The sequence below is a fragment of the Ciconia boyciana genome, chromosome 11, assembly GCF_034638445.1.
Source record: "Ciconia boyciana chromosome 11, ASM3463844v1, whole genome shotgun sequence".
Taxonomy (NCBI): Eukaryota; Metazoa; Chordata; class Aves; order Ciconiiformes; family Ciconiidae; genus Ciconia; species Ciconia boyciana.
In genome coordinates this window covers 10,407,803-10,432,571 of record NC_132944.1, presented here as the reverse complement: position 1 = coordinate 10,432,571, position 24,769 = coordinate 10,407,803, and the positions used below count along the sequence as shown (strand labels likewise).

The following is a 24,769-nucleotide window of genomic DNA, read 5'->3' as shown; positions in this document are numbered from 1 at the left end:
GAAGTAGGTATACCCACAGAGAAGCTGATATGGAGTAACAGACCATCTGATGTTGGAGGCTCTGCTTGCCGCAGGAGAAGTTAGAGAGTAAATACAACAGTTGTCAAATTCCTTTGTACAACGGCATTGCATTTGAAACATTTCCAAGTGTCTTCCCTCACCCACTTTCAGAAGGTCAAAAATTAGTTATACCAAAAAGGTAAAGGACTTGTTGCATATTTTTTTTAGGAAGTTTGTTTTAAGGCCTAGCAACACATGCACATCTAGAGCACCTTCTTTAATTATTTCTCTGCCAGCTTGCACCATAATCTTCCTGCTGTCGCTCGCCAGGCTCCAATGGAGTACCAGCCATGGTCAGTGACTTTGCAAACAGATATTGTAACTTGACAATGAGCAGAAAATGAATGTTCATAAATTGTTGGGGTGAACTAATTGTAGTCTGCCTACAGTAATTACTGTGCTGTGTGTTGTTCACATAGGAAAGGTTGTTTCATCTTTTCTGGAGCTCCTCGTTAGGTTTCTTCTTCCCTGTACATGAAATACAGTAAATGCTGTGTTTGAAAGGGAGGTCACTGACATACAGTATAAATGTGGTTTCCCTTTCCTTGTAGGTGGTGCAACATGATCCTTGTCGTGGTGGTGCGGGGTACTGGAATAGCCTTTTCAGGTTCAAACACCTTGCTACTGGACACTACCTAGCAGCAGAGGTAGGTGTTGGGGCTTGCTTAGGAACTCTGCCTTTCCTTCCAGAGTATTTTTTTCCCTTTACACCTTCTGAAAATCTCTCATTTCCTGCCTTAAAAATAGACACAGGGGAGGGGAGGAGAGTGGTGTTTGTGTCCTTAGTATTAATAAAAAGTAGATGGCTAAACATAGAAAACAAGATGAAAGAGACATGAAAGTGACTTGAAAGAATACCATAGCATACAGGGGTAGTCTTGAGCTTATTTCACTTTTTGTATGAATTCCAGAGGCAATAAGTCTTCTCCAGCAAAGAATAGACACTAAATAGTATCCTGTCATGTGGGCAGTAGAATCAAGATGAATTTATTAATAGATGAATAAATTGTAAATGGCTGAGAGCCTTTGGGTGGAAATGAATTCAACTATTGTTAGTTTCTCTTGAATCACTGATTTCCGAGTGGAATTGTAGAACTGAATGTAAAATGAAAATGCAGTTAGAATTCAGACCAGTCTTGTAAGAACTGGCGATAACACTTAGCTGTCCAAGCACAAAATAAGTCTTTTTCTGTCTCAATAGTGGATATCCTTCCCCTGTTGAAGTAAGATTTCAAGACATTTTATTTAAAAAAAAAAGTAAGAAAAAATAGTCTAAGGGTTATAATTTTGTGAGTTTTGCTGGTTAACACTTGTAAATGTTTATTAAAACTACTTCTATTTACTTTAAAGAACAGATATATCAACATGCCAATACCCAAACCTCTGTACGTATAAAGCTGTCCTGGATGTAAGAGTGTGTAGCAGGGCAGAAGGGCTGTCTCAGCCCATGCTATTGATCTGAGAGCTTCAGTGGGAAAAGTCCAGATTAAATATCCCATTTTATATTCTTCTAATAAGGAGATTGGAAAAACAGCAGCATTTTGTCACATGCACACTTGCAAATCCTTTTCAGTAATGATCCAGTATAGAGCTTTTCCAGTAAATCTTGGGTTTGCTAATCAGCCAAAAAAACCCCGTGGTCTTACATCATGCAGAAAAAAACCAGAAGAGATTGCTCACCTGACCCATGGTTAGAATAGAGTTTGTTCTAAGAGATTCTGCCAAGCCAGTAATTTCTAGTTGGAAATTCCACTTGGGATTTAAAAAAAAAAAACCTGAAACTGGTAACTCTCTACCCCTCTTGCTCCTTTTAGTGATTATCCTGAACAAGATAAATCTCTCTGCATGTTTGCAGATTCCTTAACTGCTTAATTCATGGACAGATGCCCGATTAGAAATGAATCAGTTTGCACAGTATATTTGTTCTGCATGCCTGGTAGTGCTGTAGCAGTAGAGTGCATTTTTTACAAAATAAGTTTAGACCGCACTGAGGTTGTTTCCCACTTCCAGCTCTGTTAGAGTTTTGACGTGCCTGTGATTCTGTTTCATCAGGTAAACCCTGACTATGAGGAAGATGACCTGGAGTGTCAATCCTCAGTAAGTATAGGCAAGAGTATGATCTTGCCCCTAATTGAGGAGGGCTTGACACAGGCCCAGGTATTTACTTGGCCAGTGCATAGATGGTCCAGGCTTTGTTGCTAGTGAAGGAACTAAAGAACTGGGAATGATCCGAAGGCTTTTAAGGCCTATCCAGAGGAGTGGATATTGAAAACTGGATTAGGCTTTAGTGAAGAGCAATGCACTTGGAACAGAGTTATACGTTACCTCGACCCCCTCGCCTCCCCGCTTTGTAGCATCTCTCTTTCTGTCTTCCTGTTTCTTAAACCTTTGCCTCCTTGAAGGACTGTGTTGAACAGGTCTGAAAAGCAAGTTGCTCAAGGTGACGCTGGATGGCAAGTGTCCCTACCGGGATGTTTGTGACACACAGTGCTGTGCCAGTCAATCGTCTGACTTCCTTGTTTAAGAAATGAATTCCCTCTCTCGTTGTAGCTTGTCACAGGAAAGCCAGGATAAAAGGTCTAGAGAGCAAGAATGGCAGGGTGAGAATGATTTCAGTGCCATTCTCCTGATTTTCCTGTGAAAGCAAGTCTGTATTGTTTTCGGTAAATGTTGTGTCAAAGATTGAGTGTGCTGATGCTTTGTATTAATAGAAGCTTCTCTTTGGTGTCAAAGGGAAACAGCATTGCTTCAGTAGTTGAAAACATAAAACTGGAACAGCCCTTTCCATTGTGGATTACGTTTTTTTTAGTTGGATTTGATTGTCGGCTTATACAGCTTTCTTGGTCATTTATCCTGTATTATGGAAGATTTGCTCCATTTGGATATGAAAAAGAACTACTCCTCCAGTTTTTAAAAGGAGATGAATGCACTGTGATGCTTTGAAATCCTGAGAGGTGGAGTTTTCCTTCTCAAAGGATTTGTCAATATAGCCTGGCCATTAAAAGGATAACCCTTGCCCCCAGATATTGAGCTGTTATCCTGATTAGTTCTTGGTGGTATTTGGCAGCAAACACTGATCTTCTGACAGCTTGATTTCAGTAAACATACTGGGAAAAATGAACAAAAAAACCCCACAAAGCTATTGAGGGAGGGGCCCATCCAACTTTGAACTATTTTGTTGGCTTAACTTTTTGAAAGTTAATCAGTGTCAAGGTCTTTTATGTAGACATCCATCCTACTGGTGTTTTGTTAATGCCTCCTTCTGATAAGTGCAGTAATAATGATAACGCACCGGCTTCAGAGTTGTGGATTTTTTTCCCTGCTGTCTCTTTACCACTAGGTGGCAAAAATAGACCATAAAGAATCGGTTCAGGAGCACATAATTCATTTCTGACACAAAATTACTGCATCGTTTAACATTCACTAGTGACAGGATGGTGTAGGCTGCTTTATCCAACTTTATTCGAACTCCAACTTTATCCAAATGTGAGCTGTCTGCAAGACGGGGCAGGTTCCTTTGCACAGCTCTGTGTTTTGTTGTTGTTGTCTCCTTGTATCTCGGTGAGCTGCACGAGAATGGGGTTTAAATGGGCATGGGTGAGATGCCAGCTAGTACTCTTGCAGCATTAAAGGGGACTGCTTTTGTCAACTTTGGGGTTGAAGTTTTAGTTCTCCCTAAATTGCCCCATATCCTACTCCCTGATTTACTGCTCATTTTCAGCGTTGTCACAGTTTCAATAACTGACCAGTTGTCTCCTGAAGTACAAATTGTGAATACAGGGCAGCTGCCTTACTGTGGAGATGGAGACAGCTGAAATGCAGAGAATTCATTCCAAGTGAGCGAATTTCTCCTGGTGTAAAGCCTCCAGATGGACTCTATTCAGTGTATAGTTGCTTCTTCTCTTGAAGGCACATTCCCAATGTGTATTTCTGTTCCATACAGCTAACTGTCTGTTCCCATGTGCAAAATCAGACTTTAAATGTCACTACTTTGCAGCCAAGTTAATTGACTACGAATGTGCTAACTACAGAGTATCCTGAGGCACAAGCAACATTAGATACCTTTTCTGTATGTTTAAGGATTGCAATGCCTTACACCAGGACTTTAAAAGACAGGTACTTGAGCGCTGACTACTTTGGTGTCTACCTTCCACTGGTGTCAAGATCACAGAGAAGCTGATAAATTGGTTGCTTGATCACTTTGAAAATTACATCTAGGATTTAGATGTTTATACATGGACAGCTGGCTCCTGTGTTGTGTCAGACAGTTAGCAACTTTTTTATTGACTCATGGTAATTCCCTAGGAAAGGTTTTAGAGAAAGTTGTCATTCCTTTTCCTTAGTTTATCTTCATTTTTTTCCTACCCTTTTGTCCTTTCATCTGAAAATCCAGGGCTTTACTCAGTTGACGTTAGTATCTTTACTTTGTTAAAGGAGGCTGGTAATTTGCTAGCACTTGGAAATAAAGATACTTCTGAGGCAATGTCCATTATAGCATATCATTGTGTTCACACATCATAAGCTGAAGTGTGAACAGCAAGACATCTAACTTCTTGATTAGCTTTCTGTTTCATTTGTCTGTGATTGATAGATGCGAGTCCCATTTTTGCCGCTGAAGTTGATTATTTCCCAGCAGGATTGTTGGTACATAGTATTGCTGACTTTTGTATTTACAGCTCACATAATTACTTTGTTAGAGTGATAATTGCAGTATGTCAAATACATTTCAAGAGCTAGTAGTGTCAGGGTGGGGATCTTAGCAGATGTGAGTCACCTGAGACTAGTCAGAGTTCCCAGTGTGCTGTGGGGTGTATGGCTGGGGGTTTTTGAGTCTCTTCTGGCACTGTCTGCAAGACAACCTCTGTGGTTTAGGATTTATTGTGTTTGTGATCCAGAAATACTCAGAAGTTATTAACACCAGGGAAAGCGAAGAAATGGTTGGCAAGACCAGCTACTTGTTAGTTTTAATGGTGTCCTAAAGCCCAGCTGTCTTAACTGGTACTTGGAGTGGTTCAGAGTCATGTCTGCAAATTACAGGACACATCTATTTAACACTAGGCAAGTGGGTCTGGAGGCCTTGGTCTGACTGTGTGTGATGGGACTTCTTCCGCAGCTGGACCCTGAGCAGGATGCCTCCAGAAGAGGCTTGCGCAGTGCTCAGGAGAAGATGGCGTACTCTCTGGTGTCTGTGCCTGAAGGAAACGATATCTCCTCCATATTTGAGTTGGACCCTACCACCTTGAGAGGAGGAGACAGCCTTGTCCCCAGGTACAGCTAAGCATAGTGTTAGAACTGACAATTTGCTTCAGTTTGATTTTTTTTTTTTTTTAATTTTAAGGTAAAGCTGTCTCCCACTATTTTTTTTTTATCCTTTGGAATTAAGATTCTTCCTCAAATTAATATAGAAATATTTAGCAAGTGCCTGACATTTCACTTTAGTACTTTACAATTGAGTTATAAGTAACAAACCCCATTTTACAGGTGGGAAAATTGAGATTAAGTGACTTCCTTGCCAGTGAACAAACTGGGACGAAAAGCCTTGGTTGTCCTATCAAGTCACTCCTGTGACCTGTCTTTATTGTGCTAGCTAGGATGTAACATTGAGTATTTAGCACTTCATTTTCTGTTGTTTATGTGTCCTTTACTGTTCATATAGTACCTCTTGCTGCTTAAAAGATGCTGTACTCTTCAAAGATACACAGTCTGTATGCAGGCTCTTTGCTGTCACTGAGAAAGCACAGCATATTTGTTCCACCTACTTTATCTAAGCAGCTCTCTAAATCATTAGACACATCAGACACAAGTTAGCAGAAGTTAACATGGCCACCAAAAGCAGCCATCCTGGCTGCCTCTTCTCTCCTTTGGGCTGCCATGGTTGTGTGGAGGGAGGAGGTTGTATTGCAGCTGAGAAGACTCTTTCTTATCCTGCCCTAAGATGCTTGTCTGACTGTGGCTTGACATCTTTTATCAAAGAGCTGGCACATGCAAAACAGCGTCATTGCCAGACATACCTGAGAAAACTAACTCTGGGAACTGCTGTCCTCATAGGAAGAAAGACTTGTTGACTTCTGGTAGAGAAAATTGTTGCATGCTTGCCATGTGTTCTGGTATCTTAAGGGACCTTTGATGCTTGTACAATGTTGAGTCTTCTAGTCTAAAAAGTCTCAGTTTAGAAAATATAAAGTAGATAGCAGGGAGTTACAGGCCGAAAAATACAAAGGAAAGGCAGGAAGCTGACAGCTCAGATACACTATAGCATGTGGAAATGTGAGAATTTGAAGAGGCTTAATTTGTTACTGTGCAGCAGCTGAGTTACAGCAACAAAATATAGTTCTGTTTTACAGCAGAATCTATTTCATCATATAAGAAGACTTCTTAAGGTGAATTTATAGAATGAAATAAGGAAAGAAAAGTCTTATTCCTGTTATGGTATGCAGCACGGATAAAGATGACACTTTTTTTTCCACTTGTTCCTGCCAACATCTTGCAATTCAAACAATGTAAAGATTTCCCATCTGGGAAAGTGGCTCATACTTTGAAACTTTTTACTTTCTTTCAGGAACTCTTATGTCAGACTTAGACACCTTTGCACTAACACCTGGGTTCATAGTACCAATATTCCTATTGATAAAGAAGAGGAGAAACCTGTGATGCTTAAAGTAAGTCTTGTCACTTGTCATAAGCATGTCCTTTGATTCCTGTACTTTCACAGAAGTGTTGTTGGCGGGAGAAGTTCTGGTCCCTTGAGACTGCTGGGTTTGTCAAACAGCAAGCAGTGTAACAGCAAAAAATAGTGCCTATGCAAAACGTTTCATCTAAAACATTAGGTTTTCATAGTAGTTTGCTAGTTACATTGTTCAGTTTCTACTGTACGACAGTCATCATGAGGAGTATTTTATTTCACTGCTTATGGCAACGTTTTGCAGTCTCTCCTGATGTTTCTTTGAATTTAGGAACAGCTCTGAGCTTGCACAGAGTGGTACTGTTCTCAAAGTTTCACTTCATCAGTAGCCTCATACTAAGTGGAGCGTGGCTTTTCTTCTGTTTTATTATCACTGAGTATGTGAATCACTACTTTGTTTTCTGCCTTTTGGTTTGATGGTAAAACTTCTCTGGGTTTCAGATTGGTACTTCTCCAGTGAAAGAGGACAAAGAAGCTTTTGCTATAGTACCAGTTTCCCCTGCAGAGGTTCGGGACTTGGATTTTGCAAATGATGCAAGTAAGGTTTTAGGTTCTATTGCTGGCAAGCTGGAAAAGGGAACAATAACCCAGAATGAAAGAAGGTAAGGAAGCAAGAATTTGCTTCAGATAATGTTGTTTCCTTTACTCAGTAACTGTTTCTTTGAAAATTTTTTCTATGTACGCTATCTTCAGAAGAGGGATTTTATTTCCTCCTTGGTTAGATTTATTAAAAAAAAAAAGTTTTTTTGATGGTTTTATTGTTGGCATGCCCATAGTGGAGGTTCTCTAGCCTATTCTGTCAAGCCCTCCCTGCTGCTCTGTGAAATGAGAGCATGAGAACTGTTGTGAATTTGGAGGAATAATCCACAGCATACCTTTCTTGATGGGCTTTGCAAATTGACTGTGGGAATTTATAATCCATCTTGTGAAGACTGAACACATGACTTCTTGCAAATCCTCTGCCAATATCTGTGAAAAGTACATGGCCACACAAAAAGACCACAGAGTTGGCTGTGTAAAACCAGGGCCCATGTGCTTCTACAGCCAATGTCTTTTATTTGGCCTTGGGAGAGATTATCACCTGATTTCCAGCCCCCCCCCCCCCCCCCCCCAGCAATTTAAAGAACTGCCATATAGAACTTGGCAAGCGTCTAGTTGCCCTAAAGTGATATCGTTGTCTTACTGCTGCTATGGTTTAGCTATTAGTCAGTAAGTAAGGCTATAGCAATAGGAAGCATTAGTTCCTAATGTTAAGTTCTGTACGAACCTATGAGCTTTATCCAACATCTGAGTCAGTCTCTCATTGATGTTATTTTTTCACTTAGCATTTTGAAATCTATGTAAACTTACACTGGCATTGTTCTTTTAACAGATAGAGTTTGTAGTCTTGTATTAACAACTTCTGGCTTTTCCGTAGATCTGTTACTAAATTGTTGGAGGATTTGGTCTACTTTGTTACTGGTGGAACTAATTCTGGACAAGATGTCCTTGAAGTGGTATTTTCTAAACCTAATAGAGAACGGCAAAAACTGATGAGAGAACAGAATATTCTAAAGCAGGTAAGCTGCATTTTTCTCTAACTCTGCCTACAAGAAAAGTTGTCAGAAAAGAGAAACTAATAACAGAGAACCTGGCCAAATTATTGGGACCAAAAGATCCTGTCAGTTTCTAGCTTTCAGCAGGCTCTTGGTGGTGGACTGTAAGCCTACCATTGCTAGAAGAAGAAATTACAGAATACGGTGTTGAATAAAGGTGACCAACAACGTCTTCTGTCCATTCTACTCTATGGCAAAGAAACAAACTTGGTAACTATAGTGTATTTCTGATGTACCTTTTAGAAATTTAAAGATGCTGACACAATGCTTTTACACTAATTTTAATCGGATGAAGGCAGTGTCTCATGGGATTTTATCTTTGTTTTTTAATAAATCTATAGATTTTCAAGTTGTTGCAAGCACCATTTATGGACAGTGGTGATGGCCCAATGTTGCGGTTGGAGGAGCTTGGAGACCAGCGTCATGCTCCTTTCAGACACATATGCCGGCTTTGCTACAGAGTGCTGAGACACTCTCAGCAGGATTACAGAAAGAATCAGGTTTGAAATATGTCTGTAGCTTTCAATGGCACTAACGTTGTTCCTGTGCTCCAAAAAAATATAAAAGCTGCATCCCATTAATTAAACACTGCTATGCTGTGCTGTGATTGTACAGTCAGCAAGAGATTTTTGGATTGTTCAGTTTTACTCTATCTGACATTTTTCATCTCCATCAGAGACTATATGCAGTATAATTAGTACTAGTTCTAAGGGGAATTTGAGAAAACAATGGAATTGCTAACTGTCAAATCCAGGTGAATTATAAGACTTTCTTCACTCTTGCATACTACAAGCTCTGTTGAAAGTTGACCTGTGAATTAAGGCTGTTGAATTTTTTGTTGCTATTTATTAAAAACAAACTAATATCAGACAAAGATAAATGCCTTGGTGGTATCTAGCCCAGGAGGGAGGGAGGTGTTAAGGTTATCTGTTGTCACTTGTTTTCTCTCAAAAGAAGAATAGTTTGAATCTAATCCAGTTTGCTTCTTGGGATGTTGATATTGACAAACATCTTACTGTTTTTTGTTATTGAGTATTTTCTTAAATTCTGAGAATTAATTACACCACCTTCCTTCTTCCCTCTGTGTTTTGAAGGAATACATTGCAAAGCAGTTCGGCTTCATGCAGAAGCAAATTGGCTATGATGTCTTGGCCGAGGACACTATTACAGCACTGCTTCATAACAATCGCAAGCTCTTGGAGAAGCACATCACAGCTGCTGAGATTGACACTTTTGTTAGCCTTGTGAGGAAAAATAGGGAGCCCAGGTGAGAACTACGCTTTTGAGTATATGATTACCCTTTTCCTTTTAGCCTTCTGAGAAAAATCTGTACCTGCCAACTTGCTAGTAAGGAAGCACAGCTAGTTCACTTCTTTTTGGCACTCACTGTAACTTCCCCCTCGGGCAACAGTCTCACTCTGCAATGTTAAAATGGAGTTCTGAATGTTTTCTTTCTGAAATGTAGATTGCTTCAGTCTAGATCTCAACAAGGATTGATACCCTTTTGGCTCGCATTTTCCAACAGGTTTTTGGATTACCTCTCAGATCTGTGCGTTTCCATGAACAAGTCTATTCCAGTGACACAGGAGTTGATTTGTAAAGCCGTGCTGAATCCAGCAAATGCAGACATTCTTATTGAAACTAAGTAAGTTAATGCTTTTAAAGATGGTTTTCCTAGCATGAAACAGAAGGAAGGTGATTCAAAGCTGAGAGCACTGCTGGCACATCTAGAGAAAGCAGTTAAGCATGTGTGGGGTCCTCTTCAAATACACAGTAAATGAGTATTGATGACAGCAGACGTCTGCCATATGTGTTCTCACTCCTGCAGTCAGAGAAATCTTTCAGATATCTCACGTTTGATCAAAGTAGACAGACTTTGCAGGAAGGTGTTCAGGGTCCTGTGGGCCTGATCCTCCTCTGGGCTTCAGGCTTTTCTCCATAAGCTATCTGAAGTGAGTGAGCACTTCTTGGATGCATGCCCACTGAGCTCAGCTTGCAGCAAAACAGAAGCTGATACATCTCTGTTCACCCATTTCTCCCTCTGCGGTTAGGATTTTGGTCTCCAGGTCTCAGCATTGCCCTGCCATTGCTGGAGCATCATAGCAGGCACCAAATCCCAATTATTTTTCATACAGATGGGTTTATTTGATATGTGGAATAGGGCAGAGGTAATCGTTATCAAAATACTGTAAAAAGGGAAGCAGGTCTTTGTCAGGTAGTATTTAAAACACAAATGGATGAGAGTATTCTTGCAGAGTTAATTCTCTTCATGAGATCATAAAGACTGTATTTATTTCCACCATCACTTATTTGTTCTTATCCTTGTGTATTTAATTTGTCTTTTTTTAGATGTATGATTTTTTTTCCTGAAGAGCTAAAAGGCCCCAAAGCCTTTTTTGTTTTAGTAGCTGATTTGTTTCTAGTTAGTTCGCCACTATCGGTTTTTAGATATTTTTGCTTACCAAATCCTTTCTAGTCTGTTGAATGATCTTTGAACCAGTTCTCCTGTAAAGATGTTTTTGAAGGTCAGTTAGACGTGTCTTTAACTTCCTTGTTTCTTTATCTTCATCAATTGAATGGAGCTGAAATGGTGGTCTTTTTAAGCCTGAATGGAAAGCTTATAATCTAAATTTATTCTAACCTAATGCTTTTAATAATAAAACCCGAAGATTTTATGTAGTCAACTGAACTGCTGAAAGAGTCAGATACTCTGCTTTTACTTTGCAGAGCTGAGGAATAAAATTTGTGTTTTCTGAATGCAGGTGAGATCATAAGATTAGTTACTTTATATCACCAGTACATTTTAGCGAGTGCCTTTTTTTAGCAAGTGTCTTAAAAGAAATGTTCTAAAAGATCTGCATGGGTCTTGGCAGTTTGTAATCTAACCTATCTTCCTTCTGGCAGGCTGGTCCTCTCTCGATTTGAGTTTGAAGAAGTGTCAAGTGGAGAAAATGCCTTGGAAGTTGGAGAAGATGAGGAAGAAGTGTGGTTGTTCTGGAGAGACAGTAACAAGGAAATCCGCAGTAAGAGTATCAGAGAGTTGGCTCAGGATGCTAAGGAAGGGCAGAAGGAAGATCGGGACGTACTCAGCTACTACAGGTTAACAGCATGCGCAGTAGTTGGCTAGCAAAGTTCATCAAGGCCGTGTGGGGAAGCTTTTGGTATATGGGCTGTAGTTGGTTTGGGAGAAAGGATACTGGTTTCATGGACAAAATAGCCATTAGAGAGTGAGGATGAAGTCTCTTTGCAGTGAGACCTAAAAGCACAGTTATTTGTGGTGAGAAGTCCAATTATCAGCATAAGCAAGTTTAAAATGATTAAAAAAAAAAAATAGTTGAGGCTTAGAGTGCCTTGAATTTGCACAGAACTTAATGCCTGTATTTCTGCTTGTTTTCCTGATAAGTGGGTGTTATGAGAGAGCCTGTATGTTAACTGTTTAGGTTACCTGTATTCAGATGGTAGTCGGGGTGAACAACTGCTTGCGGGAAGAACAGGATTTCAGTGTGCAGATGGCTTTGTTGATTTTAAAGAAGTCACTGCTGTTCTCCGTGCCTTCTAAATTTCTCTTTAAGCTCAAAGCCTTTAGTGGTCCTGTAGTTCTCAGCAGGACAATATATGAAGTTATGAAAATGCCACAAGTTTGGTTTGATTAACGTGCAGTGCTCTTTTGTATGGCTTAAGCTATGCTTTTAGCAGTTTCTGACATGAAGCGATGTTTCCAGATGACTTGACAAGACACCAAGTTCTTGGCATAGCGTAAGATCAGATTTCAGCCCAGACCAAATTCCTTTGTCTGGTTTATAAACTTCTGAGAGTAGTTTGACGGACTCGATTGTGGTGATGCAGAAAGTACAACTAGATTTTTAAAATTTTTAATAGCTATCTTATTTTGCATTATCTCTTCCATTGAAATGGTTCTTGCAGTAGACTTCCTGATACATGTTTTTATTTGAGCCTATTGGAGGGCTGAGCTCAAAAGAAGGACTCTTGTATATATTTTAAAAAATTGTATCTGCTTTCAAAATAGATTTTCTTGCACTTGTTTTTAAGTAGAATTGGTAGTGTTAATTATTTTTAGTGTACATTATAGACTCATGAACATGCTTAAAACAAGGGTTTAGGGTAGAGTTTGGTCAAATTCCCATGAGGAGTGTTGAGAGTGAAAAGGAGTCTGCTTTCAATTAAATGTTCATTTCTTTAGGAAACCTCACAGCTGACACTCTTCAGCACAAGGCTGTATGATACTCATGAATGTTGGACATGTGCTTTATTGACTAAAGGCTAATTATCAGTCTGTTGAATGTGCATACCTTAAATGCCAGTTGCTTGCTTTTAGTTTATGGACTGAAAAGATTAGGAATTATGTTTAGTTTTTCTCTAACAATTCTTTGACTGAAGGGAGCAGAGCTGTTGTTTAATCAGGTAGCTGATTTTATTGATTCTCTAGTCCATCTACATTGTTGTCTCAGTGAACAACTTCGGTTTCAGCATCAGTAAGAAGTGTTTTGCCTTCTGCAGTATTTAGGCTGAGTTGCCTCAAGTGTTCTTTGGATTCTTCCATAGCTTTCATAAACAGCATTACTTAATTCTGTATAACTCTCAGAAAAATACGATGACTCCTTTTATTCTATTTTTCCTTTTATGTTACCTTTTACTGTGTAAAAAACATCTAACTGTGTTACCTTTTACTGTGTTTAAGAAGTGCTTTATTCTTTCCATAATAAGGAAAGGATAGGTATATTACTGGAAAATATAAGATTCATTCTGTTAATACATATAAGAGCATATCAGTACTATACCCAATGGACGTTTATGGAAATTAAAGTGTAAGGTGTTTATGTTTGGGTTTTGTTTTGTTTTTTCCCCCCCCCAAAGATACCAACTAAACCTCTTTGCTAGAATGTGCCTTGATCGACAGTACTTAGCCATAAATGAAATATCTGGCCAGCTGGATGTGGACCTCATTCTCCGTTGTATGTCTGATGAAAACTTGCCATATGATCTGAGAGCGTCTTTCTGCCGGCTAATGCTTCATATGCACGTTGATCGTGACCCCCAAGAACAAGTAACACCAGTGAAGTATGCTCGTCTGTGGTCTGAAATACCTTCTGAAATTGCTATTGATGAGTAAGTACGTGCTGGAATGGTGTGGGAAAGGAAATTACATCACTCTTAATTTTTAAAACAAAACCAGATCAATCCTAAACTCATGCATTATTTATACTATTTCTGTTTAAAAAAAAAATTAAAATCTATAACACATTCTCACTAGTTCCATTATTCAGACCCTGTAATTTGATTTGCCTGTAATGTTTGCTGGGGAGAACCTTCCTGAGACCAAAATAACCTTCCTGTGTGTGCATGGTGTAAGCTATGAGGCAGCTGGGGTTTGTCTCCAGAACACACAGTGATCACAGTGATGGTCGGTCTCTGATTTGGGTGATGTGATGAGTGACCTAGCCCTGGGGAGGGAAAGCAAGGGAGGACTATTTCATTTTTCCTCCTACCTTATTTGATTGGAGCATAGACTCTTCAGGGCAGATTGTCCATACGGTAGCTCGCACAATCAAAAGTTAAAACAAGGGGAAGATGCTGAAACAAGTAATGTGCTGGAGACAGTCATGTTCCTTAACCTCCAATGGATAATACTCTGATACAGTGGTGAAAAACCTATACAAAACCACAGCCAGATTGGAGACATGATTTCATCATCATAGACTTGTCTTAACTCTTTATAGTACAAATAATTTAAAACTTATATTACTTCAACTGTTCAGAACTCAATTTTTTTGGTTGGAGAAAATGAACATTTAAAATTAGTGTTAAATGTTAGGAATTTGAGTCTTGTCAGTACTGGTGTTTAGTGGTTTCTTCTTTTTCCCTCCCTTCCCTCCTTACTAGCCTAGTTTTCTTTGCTGAGAGAGATGCAGTAGATCATATTCAACTTTAAATGCCAAAATAGAAAAACAAATGTCTTCAGCTCTGGCAGAGGCTAAACAGTGATACGTGATCAAACAGGAAAACAAAAGTAGTTAGTGGAAGGTGGTGGGGATTGTCTTTTGAACGCTCTCTGCACACGCTGAGAAACAAACCTAGAATTTGTATTAAGAACAATTAATGTCTACTTTGCATATATATTGTTTTTATTTGGAGGAAAATAGCATCCACAGTCAGCATCTCTTGGCCACATCTGTTTCCCTTAGTGCTGTACATAGTTTGTCATTGTTTCTGCTAAAATAATAAGGGTTTCTTTTTTTATTTATTGGGATAAAATTCTCTTTTTTTGTTTTCCTCAGACATTTTTAAATAGTGCAAAATGAGCATATGGGATAAACCAGCAAAAGTCAGGAAATTATGGTGTCAGCTTCCTGACTCCCTTGTTTAGATAAATTATTTAACAGCCTTTAACTTTTCTTAGATTTTTGACAAACCAATGAAAAAATTGTATCGGGGGAAGAGAGCCCTGTGTATTTGCATGCTAAGTTTTGTGTTTTGTTTTGTGTTTTTGTTTTGTTTTGTTTTTCCTCTTCAGCTATGATAGCAGTGGAACTTCCAAAGATGAAATTAAGGAGAGATTTGCACAAACAATGGAATTTGTAGAGGAATATTTAAGAGATGTGGTGTGTCAGAGGTTCCCTTTCTCTGATAAAGAGAAAAATAAGCTCACATTTGAGGTAGTTATCCAGTTCTGATTTTATCCTTTTTTTTTTTTGTGGAATGTTGGTATTTTTTTCAACACCAGGTAGATTGGCAAGTAATTAGTGAGTGCTGAGCTTCAGCAGGCTCTTACTTTCCAGTGTAGTGCTTTCTCTTCATGCAAGCAACTCCACTGAAGTTTGTGACAGTTTGCAATGATAGTTCTTGAAATACAATTAATGAATGTGAGCTTATGTCTTAGATTTGCAGCAGCCCTGTTTACTTTTTGTGCTCTCATTGTTATTGCAAAAGTCAAGCTTTACTGGAATAAATCGTCTTGAAAACTAAACACTATGTCTGCATGCACAGATAGTCTCTAGAGCTTACAGTATTACTCAGGAAGAGAACAATACAGTGTCCTGTGACTTACTGACCTATTAAAATAGTCTGTCTGTGCAAATAAAATGTAGCAAATTCATGCAATAGTAAACCCTAAATAACCATTAATTTAAGAAAATGTGATATCTTTTTTTAAAAAAAAAGTATTTGAGGGAATATACTTCATATAATGGGGCTACGTTAAATATTTGCACTATATGTGAAATTCTTATGTGTGAGTCTTGAAGCAGTACTTGTGGAGGACTTGTGGGGAAACTTTATAACTTGGTAGCAGGAAGCTTTAAATGTGTGGTGTTTTCTTCTGTAAGACAAAACCGTGAAAAGCATCTGTACATTACCTCTAGTCTTGACCTATCTTACCTCTTCTGTAATGAGACAAATATGGTATGATTTTTGTAGCTATAGAATATCAGTTGCAGGTACAGACTGTTACTCCAGGCACTGCAGTATTTGTAGGCAAGTAGAAAACTTTCTGATAAAATGTAGAACTATACAGTCTTATGGAATTATGAGGTATTATGATAAGTATATGACTCACAGCTAGGTTCTTGATCTTTTCACTGTGTTAAAACAACTTGATTGTGATAGGAAAATGTTTAGTATTAATCAGACTTTTTATTATTATTTTGGTAGGTTGTTAACTTAGCCAGAAATCTGATATATTTTGGTTTCTACAACTTCTGTGACCTCCTCAGACTAACCAAAATCCTCCTTGCTATATTAGACTGTGTGCACATCACTACCATCTTCCCTATTACCAAGATGGCAAAAGGCGAGGAAAGTAAAGGTAAGGCTGAAAAACGATTGGCAGAACAGATCATTCTTTGGTATTTTCTTGTTCATCTCAAAATGTCAATGTGGGTTCAAAATCTTCTGCTCCTTTCTGTCCATGGCTTGGTTGTAAAGCTAAGTAATGGCTACGATGAAAGAGGGAGAGGGCAGGGGGTTTCTGAAAGTACTGCTTCTGTTGACTTCCATCGGTTCCAGGGATTTAGGTGTCCACCTGGCCTTGTTTAATGTTGAGGCAATTTATCTTCGTAGGATGTGAAGGGTCCTTGCCCTGTTAATGCAGTCCCATTACACCATCATAACCTTACCTGTTTACCTACCTCTCTGAAGGGAGCAATGTGATGAGATCAATCCACGGAGTCGGTGAGCTGATGACCCAGGTGGTGCTCAGAGGCGGTGGGTTCTTGCCCATGACTCCGCTTGCTGCTGCTCCTGAGGGTAACGTCAAGCAGAGTGAACCAGAGAAAGAGGACATCCTGGTAATGGACACAAAGCTGAAGATCATCGAAATACTTCAGGTACTAGCAATGCAAACTGATGTCGCATCTTGTGCTGTCTTTAATGTAAGCATGAATATAGTGCCATGCTGCCTTTTAATTCATTCTTGCCTTGTATGTGCCTCTTAAACTGGTGAAGCATTACAAGGGTGACTTTTTCAGGCATGCAGCACTTGAGTTGCATATGACAATATTATGCCATTACTGAAACAATTTAATAGAAACAAGTTTGCAGTAGACATCTGCATATTTACCAGTGATTTGTAAATATCAGACTTGCTAAAGTGGAGATCTCATTTTCCACCTTACTGTCTCAGTAATTTCTCTGAATATACAGGGCCATCTCGTTAAGTGCCTTAAGGAAGGGGGAGATACTTGAGACTCCTCCTCGTACAGCCATCAGCCTGAAATGTTTTTTATGCATGCACATTTGCCAGCCTTGCTGTTTCTTCCATCTCTGTCTGGCTTTTCTCACTTGTTCACTCCTAAGTCTTCAGGACACAAAGAGTAAAGTTTTTTCCCGTTTCCACAGCACTGTCTTGATCTAGATGTTGCCACAGAATTACTGCACTGAAATCCATCTTCCCTCCCTCTGTGTAGGAGTCCCTTTTCTGTTCAGTAACTTCAAGGGCAAGTTCATGGAGGCCAGAATGCTGCAAAAGCCTTGTGGGCGAAAGTATGCAAAGCAGCAGGAAAGCCACAGTGTACCTTCCCTGTGCCCCCGTGGGAGGTTTCACGCATAGCTGGGTTTGAGGTTATGCCCTTCCCCTCAGCAGCAGATGCAGCACGTAGGGGAGGCTTGATTCACTTCCTTTCACCATTGCTAATTTTAGTTAAAGCCAGAACTTCTCTTATGGTCTGGCATGTGCAATGGGATATTTTAGTGTGCCAGTATTCCCCCTGTTACTGTGGGTTATTAAAACTGGCATTAAGCATTTTCCCATAAATTTGAGAGAACTGCAAGTGTTTTTTGCATTGTACTACTTTCCTCAGGGGGGAGGCAGACCACCGAGAGGGTGGTCTCTGCTACGCTGGAGGTTTCGCTGGCGCTAGCTAATACAGCCCACCAGAACTGGTAGCTGTTGTATGCCAGCAGCAGGCTGCGATGCCGCGCTTGCGGCAGCAGCTCACGTTCAGCTTCCTCTGCCACAGCGCCCTGGGAGTCGGCGCGAGGAGGACAGCAGCGCTGGCCTGTCAGATTCCTGCTGGTTTCAGAACGGAGATAGAAACGGTGCTTTCCTTTCCTGGGGGCGGGGTGAGGATGCCTGCATCAGGCAGTAATGAGGGATCAAAATTCTGCCTACATCTTTTACTCATAAGTATTTATTACTGGGTCTATATCATATGCTTGTTGAAATCACTGAAAAAAATTACCAAATTCTGGGGATTTTTAAGAAAACATTTGCATACCTCTTCTCCAAGTTAAATCCACATCTTTACTATGTTGATCATGCATGTTGGTAGCACTGCATTATGCGTAAATTGTACATGTGCTGGAAATAGGCAAGTTATTTCAACATTTTTACTACTTCTGTATCATCAGTTTATTTTGAATGTGAGATTGGACTACAGAATCTCCTGCCTACTTTGTATATTTAAACATGAATTTGATGAAAGCAATGCCCAGATGTCTGAATCACCCACTGGAACCAGTAGTCAAGAAATGCCAGCTAATGTACCAGGTCAGTTATTTTGCAAAGAATGAGTTTGTGTGGGTTAGGGAAGACTCTTTAGACTTAGAGATGCTAATTGGATAACCGATTCAGGTTCTTGCTTTGGCATATGAATGATCCCACTGAAGCAGGGTACCCTGCTAGCAGCGGGAATAACGGAGTAGGGATCATTTCCGTATACCCCAAACAAAACCCAGGATTTATTTGTACACTCTCCTACTTGTTTCCATGTGTTAAGTGTGACCAAGAGCCTGAGATGCATCCTTTAAAGAAGACCTGAAATAAACACTACCATGTGTGATCTGTCATCAACCTCACATTAAATCTTTTCTATTAGTGTTTCTGGGTGAAGGAAAAGGGTCCCCAAAGTAATCTGATTTCCTCCATTCCTTCCCTCTGGCCTGATGCCTCTACCCACCCAAATTTCTCTTTTCCAAAGGTATTGTAGGGGCTTGATACAGACACCACCAAGACATCTGGAGGTGTCTGTATCTCAGTGCTGCTAGACAAGGGTATGAAAGCTGTTGAGGAGCTTGTCGTGTCTGGTGTTCTTCTTAATTGAAAGCAGGATAGTTAGTGGACTGGGTAGATGGGGTGTTGTCAATTGCTATGTCACTTTCCAGGGGAAAAAGTGTCCTGTAGTTAGGACCTGTCCCATGTAGGAATAACTGGACTTTGAAAGTGCAGCTTTTTAGACATCAAACAGTTTTTCTTCCTCAGTTTGGGGACTGTATCTCTAGATGCAAAGGAGAAAGATAAGGAAAATGTGGTTTAGATGAGAAGTCTTCAAAGGAGAGAGACTGTTTCTTTTGATCTCACTTCAAAGGGGATGTGTTTACTTTTTTCTTGGGCTGCCTGTCCGGCAGCCCCCTGGGGTGCCAGTGCCTTCAAAACTGGGCTGGTGGGGAGAGCAAGAGCTCCTTCTGCGAGCTGAACTTTGGAAGAAAGGGGGTGCACATTTTGGCAAGGATGTAAAATCCCTGTGCTCTCTTCCCATTCCCCTTTGCAAATCTTTGTGAAATATTGAGAGCTCCAAGTCTGTTTTACCACTTCTGGTTTTTTATTTCAGCATATTGGTCATTGCCGATGTGATAATATATACCTTATACTGAAAAATGCAAAGACCTTTTTGTCTATTGAGCCACAGGGGTATTGCTGTCATTGCTGAATTTATTACTTTAGAAATTCTCAAGGCTGAAGTTTGGTGTTTCTCACGGATGGCCCCTGTGAATGACACCAGGTCCCATCAGTGTCCTGGAATGATGCTGGTGCAATCTAAAAATAGGCAAGAGAGGAATAAGCCTGGATGTTGCTGAAATTATTATGCAGTTTAATTTGTGAGCTGAGAACAGGTTCATTTATTGTCTTACGTTTTCTTAGCAGGCTGTTTCAGTAATCTCTCGGCATTCCTTTCCGCTTGTTATGACCCCCTTGCTTACACCTACATCACCACTTGCCATTTAAAATGTTTTTAGGCTGCACAAACATCTTTGGTGCAACCCTGACATAATGTATGTGTCTCATTATTTTCTCAGGAGCCCTAGACTTTGAACATATTGAAGAACAAGCCGAGGGGATCTTTGGCGGAAGGAAAGTATCTCTTCGCTAGTGCTAATCAAGGGGTAGCTCAGGAGTTCCCAGGCTGCAGCCCTCGGGGCTCCCAAGGAGTGGGGACTGCAGTTGGAAGTGAGGTGGTAACTGGGTAAAAGATTGGAAACAGCTGTCACAGTTACCTAAGCTTCATTTTCCTGAAATGCCTTTGATACAGCTCAAAGTAGTGTCCATTTGGATTAAAAGCCACAGATAAGGGACAGGGGTCCTTCAGCCAGAAAGATCTTCATGGGAGGGCTTCACTTGTGTGGGTGAAAGCCAAATTGGAGGATTAGTGCATCTAAGCTGAATGCTGCAGTAAAATCTTAGGTGGAAAAGTTTGTGTAGGCAAGGATTGGGACATCTACTGAGACAGATATATATTTAGCCATCTTTTTTTTTTGTATAATGCAGCATTAAACTGCACATGCATGACAGAACAAAGCAAGCTGTACTTTCCATACCTGCCTGCCTTCCGGAGCAGTTTATATCCTTTCTTAAATCACAGCACAGCAAGTCAGTGACAGACTCCAAGTACTTGAGCTTGTCTTTAAGCTGCTCAGAGCTGCAGTTGTTTTCTGTAAACCTAAGATAACTGATTTCTTAAATGAAGGCAGAAGGGGAGAGAGAGATTCAGTTGCAGAATTAATAACCAGAATTTTTAATGTAAGCATGCAGACTCAGTTGGAAGCAGAATATGGAAAAGATTCAAGGGGCACTGATAGGAAAAAAAAAAAACCAACAACATGAGTTTCTCATGCTCAGAAAAGAGGTGCAAGGGAAAGAGAGGGAAGAGGAGGATTTTAACTGCTTGACATAATTAGCATTGCAACCTGGATACTGGGGGGGGGGTGTGTGTGTATTTCAGAAATAGTGAGAAAGGACTAGGAATGGGCAAGAACTATTTGAGCAATAGGCTGACATAGGGACAAATATTTTGGCATAGTTTGACCCCGAAAAATGTAAGTTGGATAATGTAAGCTGAGTGAACCATGATTAATGAGATTCTGGAATAGCCTCCCTATTAAGCAGTACACCAGAAAACCCTGTGTGTCTTAAGATAACACTTGATTTGATAAATTTCCCCCTTAATTAAAAGTAAGAAAAAAGGTTTTCTGCCGCCGCTGACTGGACTTAAGAACCTGCTGGGAGATTCAGTCTAGTATGTTAGTTAACACCTACACTCTGTTTTCAGTGAGGAGAATACACCACTGGATTTGGATGATCATGGTGGCAGAACATTTCTCAGAGTTTTGCTGCATTTAACAATGCATGATTATCCTCCTCTGGTGTCTGGAGCACTTCAGCTACTCTTCCGGCACTTTAGTCAGAGACAAGAAGTCCTTCAAGCTTTTAAGCAGGTATGTGTGTGTATTAAGAGTGTTATTCCTCATCTGAATGTATATGTTGCAGCTAAAAACAATCCTTTTGTGTAACTAATGGATTGCATTCATGTAAGGTTCAACTGCTTGTTACCAGCCAAGATGTTGACAACTACAAGCAGATAAAACAAGATTTGGACCAGCTGAGGTCTATTGTGGAAAAATCGGAGCTTTGGGTCTACAAAGGCCAAGGTCCTGATGAGACTATGGATGGAGTGCAAGGTGAAAACGAACACAAGAAAAAAGAGGTAATTGGGTTGTGTTTGCACAAATTCACGTGTTAATATTTTATGAAGATGTAACTGTTTCCAGAAATGTGACAAAACCCCCATCTTTCTAGCACACTGCATAGCCTGGTGAGGCTATCTGTATTGCTTTTAGATTAAGGCAAGAATAAGAGGAGAACTTGAGCTTGTTGGTACCAATTTAGTCTCAAGTGGAAACTGCTCAGGATTAGCAGCCACTAAGTGTCATCTTTAGGCTCTAACAGAGCAGTTGGTTTGGGTTTGCTCTGGCTCCTGAGTTATGTCCTTTCAGCACTGACAGATTGCATGAGTTTTGTATGGTCAAAAGTACCTCAAATAATGTTAAGGGCTGTGAACTGCTCAGGTGATGCATTTTGAATCATGGCACTGTGATTAAATGACAGAGAGAATGGTGCTGTATCTGTACCTGATAATATGGGACTTTCTTGGCATGCACATCTGGCTTAGAACTAATAAAACACCTTTTGCCTCCATATAATTTGCAATCAAATAGAAAAGACTGGGTGAGGGAATTCAAGAAATAGTCCCTGGGTTATGAACATTTATTGTTGGAAGTAAATAAAAGTAATTTACTTGTTGCTTTCCTTGTGCGTAGTACTGTGAGGCATCTCTTGATATCTATGCAATGACAGTTTAATAATAGTAGAGAGGGAGAGAAAGTACGAAGTTTTTTGGGGGGAGACTTGATTACAGATAGAATGTGACAAGCAAAGGAAAGGACAGGAGGTTGCTGTCTCTAAAATCATCCCACTCTCACCTTATTTTATGTTATAGAGGTCAATGTGAATTAACAGGATAATTATATGTATTTTTCTGAGACTGTCAGAAAACTGAAGGATGACACTCCTTTCCAGGAAGAGAGCGGGCACTATCCTAGAATGGTAATTTTAGGCTTCATGAAGACAATAGTATAAGTTACTAATAAATTGTCTGATTTTATCCTCAGGAAGGTCACGGCAAGTCCCAAAAGCCTGAAAGTACTAGCAGCTACAACTACCGTGTAGTAAAAGAGGTAAAACTTTGCTGCTTCTTAGTTAAATGGAAGTGTAAATGAGTAATACAGCTCTGGAGAGCTGCAGTCAGAGACAGACACCCAGGAAAGTCTGAGTCACTCTTCCATTGTGGAAACTATTTGCTGAGTAATAACAAAGCCCAACTTGAATGAGAAGCCAGGAATATAATAAGCACGATGTGTATTCTTTCCTTAAGAATGGATTAGTGAGAAACACGACATTTTGCTGCTGTTTCAATGGTAACACAATATTTTTATTGTTAAAGGCTACAAAGGAAGTAAGCAAGTTGAGAAGCTATTACATTTGCCCTGTCTTGAGTATCTTGCACTCAAAACCACCATGCTGTTGAAATTTAATTTTAAAAATACCAGACAAAAAGCATGCGTTGGCACTAGTGTGGTGTGAGCTAATGGTCTTTCTGTGGCTCTGTACTGCAGAGCCTGATGCCAAGTTCACTTGACACGGCTGCATTCTGCAGGAGAAGCCCTAGTCAGAGATGCCATGGATGGTGCCCAGGCCAGTAAACTGCTTCCCTTGCCTGCGCCAAGTGGCGCAAGGCTGTGCTGGCTGCTGCGTCCCCAGAGGGGTGGCAAGGGGGTTGGTGGCTGACGCTCGAGGGGGAGCAGACACCATCGCTGCCTTCTGCCTCCACGTTCCCCAGCAGCTCTCAGTTCCAGCTCGGTCCTTTTGCACCTCTACTGATGTTGCAGGAGCACCCAGGACTTAGCCTGGCCTTAGCTCCTTGCCTTGAGACCCCAAAACCTGATTTTGCTGCCTAGAGCAGCACCGGTCCATGCAGATGCATTTTTCACTGTTGCTGCTCTCTGGGAGCCACCTGGCATGCTCTGAAATAAAGCCCAGAATTTCAGCTCTAAGGCAAGTCTCTTCTCCAGATCCTGCTGCGGCTCAGCAAGCTTTGTGTTCAGGAAAGCGCCTCGGTCAGGAAAAGCCGTAAGCAGCAGCAGCGACTTCTGAGGAACATGGGAGCTCATGCGGTTGTGCTGGAGCTGCTGCAGATCCCTTACGAAAAGGTTGGGTTTCTGTACGTCTGTCGCCTTGCTTCATGTCATGTTGACAGGCTTTTAATACCTCCTTTGAATCTTCCTGGAACTTCTACCTTTATATTGGATTCACAGAGGCTATTTTATGTAGCCTCATAGTCTATGAAATATCCACGCTTCAGAAATAATGGGGAGTTTATATAAGCTTTGTTTGTCTGAAGTCTCTGAATAGACAGTGTTATGCACTATTTCCTGAAGAAATATTTGTCCGTCGTAACTCAGAGTAAGACCAAGGCTCAACTCTCAGCTTTTCATGGGAGGTGCGTGCTGCCTTGAAGTTAACCTGTGTCGGTGGAAGCAAGACCCTTGTTATTGCTGCGAGGTAGCTGTATGACAGCCATCCTAGGAACACTAAGGGAAACAAGGGTGCCTAGTGCCTGTGGGATTTATTGGCAGGTCTGCCCAGTAGTTAGACCCCCCTCCCAGTTGTAGGGTCCCAAACTCCCCCTTAGAAATGAATAAATATCAACTGGCTCTCCAGGCGAGGACTGCTGTTCATAATTAGCCATATCAGACTGCCACGTAATGTCAGCGGTGCAGTTTGAAGCCCACTTTGACTGGGTTGCTGTATGGTTTGAGCTTGCACAGCACCACATTGTGCTGACGAAGCACTCCCTGAGTTCATCGCGTTGGCTGCCCATTAGTCACAGGTGACACGTACTTATCATTGCATAGGCGAGGGGAGCTCTTCACATTTTCCCAGTCTCTCTGCTGTCCTGTGTTCCAAACTCTACAGGTTTCTGAGAACCAGTAATTCTAGACAGTAGCTTTGATTAATGTTAATCTAAGTGTCATGCTGTCTTGCTTCATATTTTGCTAAAAAGTTGGCAGCAAAAACACCCTCCAACACCTCTTGTCACCTTTCTGTCCCATATGTGTGAATACATATTGCACAGGCAGTGTGGAAGGTGTTTAACCCTTGGAAATATATGAAACTCCTTAAAAATAAAAGCAGCACTAATTTTCCAAACTGCATTTTATACCATCAGTGGACTGGTAATCAACACTGATGTCAGAGGAAAGGCACTGATTCCTGAACTGTACTTGGAAGCATGCAAGTAGTGTGCAGATTCCAGTAAATATAAATTGGGCTTAACTGTTGCAATAACAACTTTCTATCTCTTCT

General features: G+C 40.5%; 1 protein-coding gene across 2 annotated transcripts in view; it reads left to right on the top strand.

Annotated features, from left to right (window-relative positions):
* The window catches only part of ITPR1 (inositol 1,4,5-trisphosphate receptor type 1), a 180,194-nt gene that overhangs the window by 59,475 nt on the left and 95,950 nt on the right, over positions 1-24,769 (top strand). The window contains exons 10-29 of one of the 2 annotated variants that reach the window (XM_072875731.1): positions 612-707; positions 2,113-2,157; positions 5,174-5,328; positions 6,620-6,719; positions 7,184-7,344; positions 8,160-8,301; positions 8,679-8,837; positions 9,432-9,604; positions 9,863-9,982; positions 11,242-11,436; positions 13,213-13,464; positions 14,870-15,011; positions 16,006-16,159; positions 16,492-16,679; positions 18,202-18,340; positions 19,867-19,921; positions 21,117-21,282; positions 21,381-21,551; positions 22,516-22,581; positions 23,476-23,613. In XM_072875731.1, the coding sequence (XP_072731832.1) occupies positions 612-707; positions 2,113-2,157; positions 5,174-5,328; positions 6,620-6,719; positions 7,184-7,344; positions 8,160-8,301; positions 8,679-8,837; positions 9,432-9,604; positions 9,863-9,982; positions 11,242-11,436; positions 13,213-13,464; positions 14,870-15,011; positions 16,006-16,159; positions 16,492-16,679; positions 18,202-18,340; positions 19,867-19,921; positions 21,117-21,282; positions 21,381-21,551; positions 22,516-22,581; positions 23,476-23,613 (2,817 nt within the window). The remainder of the gene's footprint in view (positions 1-611; positions 708-2,112; positions 2,158-5,173; positions 5,329-6,619; positions 6,720-7,183; positions 7,345-8,159; positions 8,302-8,678; positions 8,838-9,431; positions 9,605-9,862; positions 9,983-11,241; positions 11,437-13,212; positions 13,465-14,869; positions 15,012-16,005; positions 16,160-16,491; positions 16,680-18,201; positions 18,341-19,866; positions 19,922-21,116; positions 21,283-21,380; positions 21,552-22,515; positions 22,582-23,475; positions 23,614-24,769) is intronic. The other variant, XM_072875732.1, reaches the window with a different exon arrangement.